The sequence below is a fragment of the Aythya fuligula genome, chromosome 26 (assembly GCF_009819795.1).
Source record: "Aythya fuligula isolate bAytFul2 chromosome 26, bAytFul2.pri, whole genome shotgun sequence".
NCBI classification, from domain to species: domain Eukaryota; kingdom Metazoa; phylum Chordata; class Aves; order Anseriformes; family Anatidae; genus Aythya; species Aythya fuligula.
In genome coordinates, this window is record NC_045584.1 from 483,195 (window position 1) to 489,296 (window position 6,102).

Below are 6,102 nucleotides of genomic sequence, written 5' to 3' on the forward strand. Positions count from 1 at the left end.
TTGCTGTTCCCCTGCACTCGTTGTCCCCTATTGTCCCCGGGGCCCATTGTTTGCACGGCTCATTGTCCCCTGGGCTCGCTGCTGCCGTGGGTTCCTTGTCCCCTGGGCTGGTTGTCCCCCTGGCCCCTTGTCCCCTGGGCTCACTGTCCCTGGGTTCATTATTGCCACAGGCTCCTTGTCCCCAGCTCATTATTGCCATGGGCTCATTGTCCCCCTGGCCCATTGTCCCCTGGGCCCATTGTTGCCATGGGCTCCTCGTCCCCTGGGCTCGTTGTCCCCCTGGCCTCTTGTCCCCTGGGCTCACTGTCCCTGGGTCCATTATTGCCACAGGCTCCTTGTCCCCTGGGCCCATTGTTGCCATGGGCTCCTTGTCCCCTGAGCCCACCGTTCCCATTGTGCCCCCCCCTCAGACCAACCCACACCCAAGGCCCGGTGACGCCTCGGTTGCCCCGCGCAGCCCCTCCGGGGGTCCCGTCCCCCACCCAAGCTCCGCAGACAGCCGTACAGACATAAAACCACGCTGTATTACGATTAAAAACAGCCCCGCTGCCCTGCGCAGGCCGTGGTGCCAGCTGCAGCGCTGCCGGGCTCCACACAGGGTGGCCGGGCCCCAACGGCACCACCAGCACCGGCGGCATCAGCGGGGCCGGCCCGGCCACCCCAGTAATAAATACAGGCACGGACACGGCCTGGGAGCGAGGAGCGGGGCCGGGGACAGGCGAGCGGAGGTTTCGGTGCTGGGCAGGGGGCAGGCCGGCCCCCGCCATCAGCTCATCTGGCCCAGGTAGTCTGAGAGCAGGAGCTGTGGGGGCAGGAAGACGCGGTGCTTGTTGCTCACTTTCATCTGGCGCTTGCCTTCGATGTCCGAACCTGGGGGCGAGCAGAGCGCTCAGCGTCACCCCGCGCCCCCCAGCCCGTCCCCATCCCCTCCTCGCCACCCACTGGTGCCCGCAGCCCCCCCGCCGTCCCCAGCCCCCTCCCGGTGTCCCTGTGGCACCCTGGGCTCCGCTTCGCATCGTTAGAGCTCTCGCTGCTCCTCAGCGCTAACGAAGCGCTCAGCGGCGAAGGCTCCTCCGCAGAGACAGAGCCCAGAGCCTCCCCCCGGGTTGTGAGCAGGGCTGAGCCCAGAGCAGCCCCCTGCTTCCAGCCATCCCCACCCAGACCAAGGGGAAGGGGCACATGAGGTGTCCCGCAGAGCTCCGGGTGCTGTCCCGGCAGGCTCCATGCAGCCAACATCACCCATGGGCGGACACAGCCCGGCTCCCGCGGTTATCTGCGAGCCGCAGCGGGAGGTGGGACGGGGGAGGAAGGGAGGAAGAGGACGAGCTGGAGAGGGGAGATAGCGACGAAGGGGAAAAACAAAAACAAAAATAAAAACAAACGCGAGGCTCTTACTGGCAGACACGAGGTCCATGTACTGGCAGAGCGCGTGGAGCAGGAGTCGCTCGAAGCTGGGGGAGATGGGGACAGGGTTAGAGCTGACGTGGTGCACACCGGCGCTGTCCTGCCCCAGGCTTACCCAGGGAGCCCAGCAGGGGAAGGGGCACAAAGAGCCACAGGTCCCAGCGTGGGGCTCATCCCCCCGTCGGGTGCCCCCAGCCACATCCCGGGGGCAGCAATGCCTGCAGCGTGCGATACCTGTTGTCCATCAGCGCCGTGTAGACGGAGTGCGGGGTGACCGAGAAGAAGGCCAGCAGCTCCTCCTCCAGGCCCTCCAGCGTCCCCTGCGAGGAAGGCAAAGGCACCGCTGAGAGGGCGAACACGAGGAGCCAGGCGAGGGGGCACGGCGTGGCACACCCCAGCCGCTCGTCCCCATGCGGCTCCGTGCCCCGCAGCCACCAGGGCTGTGATTTTGAGGAGCTGCAGCCCAGCCAGGGGCCCGGCAGAGCCACGAGCACGTTGAGATCCCAACCATCCCCTGCCACGTCCACGCAGCCGGAGGCACGAGGCAGCGAGCCACAAAGCAGGGAGGAATCCGGCCCTGCCAGCTCCACGCTTCCTATGCCAAGTGCTGGCACCGTCCCTTGTGCGCGGAGCGGCGAGGGCCAGGACAGCCTCGTGCCTTGCATCTCCTTCCCTGCTGGCACTCAGGGATCAGCTCCATGCAGCTCTCCGGAGCACCGTGACCCCAGAGACAAGCAGCAGGAACGAGTCTCATTTGAGGGCAAGTTGAGCAGGAGCCAACAGGCAGGAGGAGCTGAGGCCGCTTTTAGAGACAGAGCTCTAATTAGAGCAAGAAAAACAAACAGAGCAGGGAAACAGCACCGCTGAGCAGGGAGCAGGGAGCCAGGCGCCCCAGGGCCTGGCTGCGCGTGGCAGCTCGCTCCCCAGCCAGCCGGTGCGAGGCCACGGGGCCGTGCTGCAGGTTCGCCTGCCCGGAGCACTCTGTGGTTTGACCCCTTTCAAAAGGCATTGCAGTTTTTCCAAGCATCTTCACGTGGATGGGGCTGAAAACCCCCCCAAGGCTCCTTTGCTGTCCTTGGGGACAAGCACACCTGGTTTCCTCTAGCCCTCACTGAACAGAGACCAAAAACCAGCAGGTAAAAATGCCCTGCAGCTCCCAGAAAAGCTCAGCCGAGCCGGGGAAAGCCCCCTCCCTGCACAGGGAGCTGAACACGACGCCAGCTTCCAGCCAGCCCTTGCTGCAGGGGTCCCACGAGAGCAGGAGCTCATTGCCCAGACCTCATCTGGATTGCCGGGCTCAGCGCCGGTCCGTGGGCTCGGGGACAGCACCAGGACGCGTCCCCGGGCCCTGCCCCAGCCCCCCGGCCCCCGGCTCACCATGGGGATCCTGCCCCGCTTCAGGGTGGAGCGCAGGCGGCGGCTGATGCGCTGGAAGCACTCCTTGGGCGTGTAGGCAGGGTGCTCTGCGGCCGCGGAGGGAAGACAGAAGGGGCTCGGATGGGGTCCGCGGCCCCGCAGAGGTGCCCGACACCCCCCAGGACCCAGCCGGCCACCGCAGCCACCGCCAGCCCCCCATGAGCTCCCCCCGGTCCACCACGGGGTCTGTGGGGCCGGACCCCTCCCTGCAGCACCCGAGGGGTGAGCGCAGCCCCGTGACCGCTGCAGGGAGCAGGACGTGGCCCTCGGGGAAGAGCTCCCTTCCCAAAGCGCATGCAAGGGAGGGAAGGGAGAGGCTCCCCCCCCCCAGCACCTTTCCACTTCTCTTTGTTCTTCACAGGCAGCTTCCTCTCCTGCTTCTGCCGGGCCTCCTCCTCCAGGTAGAGCAGGACTCGCTCTTGCTCCTCTCCCGACCGGTTCATGAAGTCGTTCCAGATCTGGCAACACAAGGGCCCGGCCCCACCGCAGGCGTCGCAGGGAGCACCGGCTGCCTCGTGCCCACCCGGCACCCCCAGGAGCCAACCCCACTGCCCACCACGACCGCTCGGGGAGGATCTGCAGGGGCAGCGCTCAGAGCCAACACCAAGCTGCGTTTCTACAGCGAGCCCAAGCGCTGCCAACACCGTCCATCCGCGCAGTCCAGCCTCACACCCAGCTCTACATCAGAGCAGCTGCTTCTGGCTCGGCCATGAGCAGCACAGCACCCGGAGCACCCTGCAGCCTGCACCCCGAGCACCCAGCGGGGACAGGAGCCAAGTTTTGGGGACTCGGTCACGGAGCAGCACCACGACAGTGGCCGGGCTGTGTGAAGCAACCACACGAAGCACCACGGCTGCCCCAGGACCAACCTCTGTGGGTGCAGCCTGCCCGGGGCTGCTCCCAGCACAGCTCCGGGCACCGTGGGGACAGGCGGCCGCCTCCTACCTCCACGTAGGTCTCGTTGTTGCAGGCCTCGGCGAAGATGCTGGGGGTGGCGGCGTGGGCGAGCTCTGCCTCCTCGCTGCCGCACTCGTCTCGCTCCAGCAGCGTCATCAGGTACCGGGCTGGAGGAAGGCAAAAGCGGCGTCCCCGCCGAGCCTGCGGCCCCCGGCCCCCCCCTCCCACCGCCCCCAGCCCCTTACTGTTCTCCAGCCGCTGCAGGCTCTTGCGGCCCTTGGCCTTGGGGATGAGGTCGGAGTTGCGGACGGCCTTGTTGATGTAGTACTGCTTGCGCTTGGAGGGGGAGAAGCGCTTGGAGGGGGAGCTCTCCAGCGGGGGCAGGCAGTCCTCGATCCTCCTGCGGGGGATGCGGTGGAAGGGACTGAGCGCCCCGAGACCCCCGAGACCCCCGGGGCACGAGGACGGGCGGGTGGCGGGGCCGGGCAGCATCCCGCAGGGTTCCAGGGTTAAAAGGCCACGGGCACTGCCGGGCCCCGAGCACCGCGGGTCCGGCTCCGTCCTCGCCCCCCGGCAGCACAAACCAAGCCCCCAGCACCGGGAGCGTTCCTGCGCCGAACCAGCCCCCCCCGAGGGGCTCCCCCCGGGCCGCAGGGTGGTGTCGGGGTTTCGGTGGCGGCGATCCCGGGCCGGGAGGTGCCTGAAGGTCACGGCCCGGCCGGTCTCGGGCTGAGGTTCACCGCGGGGCTCGGTGAGGGGCTCCCGCCGGGGCTCCCGGCCCAGCCGCCGGTGCCGTCGGGGTCACCGCGCTCAGCCCGGTGCAGAAGCGTCGCCGCCCGGTGCCGTTCGCCGGGGTCCTCCCCGGTCCCGGTGCGTTTTGGCCAAAGTGGGGGGGGGGGGGAGGAGACCGGGAAGCGGGGGGCAGGCACCGGGACCCCCCCCCAGCACCGGGATAGGGACAGGGACCGGGTCCCCAACCGGGTACCGGGACCCCGGCACCGGCACGGGGACAGGCACCGGGACCCCCCCCCCCACCGGTACCGGCACCGGGACCCTCCCGGGGGTGCTGGGACCGAGCCAGGGAGCGCGACCCCCCCGGCACCGGGACCCCCCCCGGTACCGGGACCCCCGGCCCCCCCCCCGCCCCCTACTCACGGCAGCAGCACCATGGCGCGCCCGGCCTTAAAGGGGCCGCGGCACCGGCACCGGCACCCCCCGAGTGCCCGCAGGAAGTGGCGTCACGGGGGCGGGGCCGCGCGACGGAGCCCCGGGGGGTGCTCGGCGGGGTGTGCGTGTGTGGGGGGGGGGCTTGCAAAAAAAAAATTAAAAAAAAAATAAAAAATCGTTAAATAAAAAACGCGGGGAGGGGCCTCGGCATCCGGGGCCGCGGCCCCTTTAAGGCCCCGCCCCGCTCTTAAAGGAGCCGCGCCCCGCCCCGCCCCGCCCCGCCCCGCCACCAGGCGGCGCTCCCCCCCAGCCCCGCGGCCCGGCGCCGCTTCATTTGCATGCGGCGGCGGCGTTCGGCCAATGGCGGCGCGGGGCGGGGCGCGGCGGGGGCGACGAACCAATAGCGAGGCGGGGCGGGGCGGCGAGGGGGCGCGGCGGCGGCGGCGGACCAATGGCGAGGCGGGGCGGGGCCTCGCCGCTCCCCTCCCCCGTCCCGCCCGCGGGGCCAGCAGCCGCCGCCGTGCGGGCACCGAGCGCAGCCCCGGCCCCGCCGCTGCCCGAGCCCCGGGGGCCGCGGCTGCGATGCGGGTTGGCGGCTCCCGGCCTCCTCCCACCCGGAACCCGCCCGGTAAGCGGCAGCGCCACCGCGCCGGGAGCCCCGCGGGCGGTTACCGGGGCTCGGCTCCCCCCCCGCCCCCTCCCCTTTTTCCCCTTTTCCCCTCCGCCGCCCGTTACCGGCGGCCCCGCGCCCCCTCCCCCGCCGCCCGGTGGCCTCGCGGCGCTCTCTGGGGCCGGGGTTTCCCCTCCCGGGGCGGCCGCTCGGGTCCCGCCGGTGCCCCCCGCGCCCCCCCCCCCCCCCCACCGGGGGGTTACCGGCCGCCGCCCGGTGCGGTGGGGCGGAGGAGGTGGGGGGGGGGGGCGGTGGGCACCGGGAGCGGACCGAGCCCGGGCAGCGGCCGCGGCCGTTTTCTGCCCGTCCCGGGGCCGGTCCCGCTGCCCCCAGCGCCGCGCCCAGCTCCCGGCCCCGCCACGTGCCCGCACCCCCGGCACCGGCACCGGCACCGGGCCCCTCCCGTGGGGTCCGGCGGGGAGCGGGGCCGCAGAGGGGCTCGGGGGACCCCCGGTGTCCCCCCCTCCGGTGCCACCTCCCCCACGCGGGGACCGGCGGGGGGCGCGCGGCGGGGGCTCCCCCGTGGGTTTGGGGTCCCGGTGGGGCTC

At 71.1% G+C, this 6,102-nt stretch overlaps 1 protein-coding gene across 1 annotated transcript; it reads right to left on the minus strand.

The window, feature by feature from the left end:
* Positions 1 to 502: 502 nt before the first annotated feature.
* On the minus strand, positions 503 to 4,931 carry R3HDM4 (R3H domain containing 4). The gene is made up of 8 exons (XM_032203736.1): positions 4,873 to 4,931; positions 3,963 to 4,117; positions 3,766 to 3,884; positions 3,155 to 3,278; positions 2,782 to 2,867; positions 1,639 to 1,724; positions 1,396 to 1,451; positions 503 to 870 (listed from the first exon to the last, which is right to left on the minus strand). The coding sequence occupies exons 1-8, from the start codon at positions 4,884 to 4,886 to the stop codon at positions 767 to 769; spliced, it is 744 nt and encodes a 247-aa protein (XP_032059627.1). The 5' UTR covers positions 4,887 to 4,931; the 3' UTR covers positions 503 to 766.
* Positions 4,932 to 6,102: the final 1,171 nt, after the last annotated feature.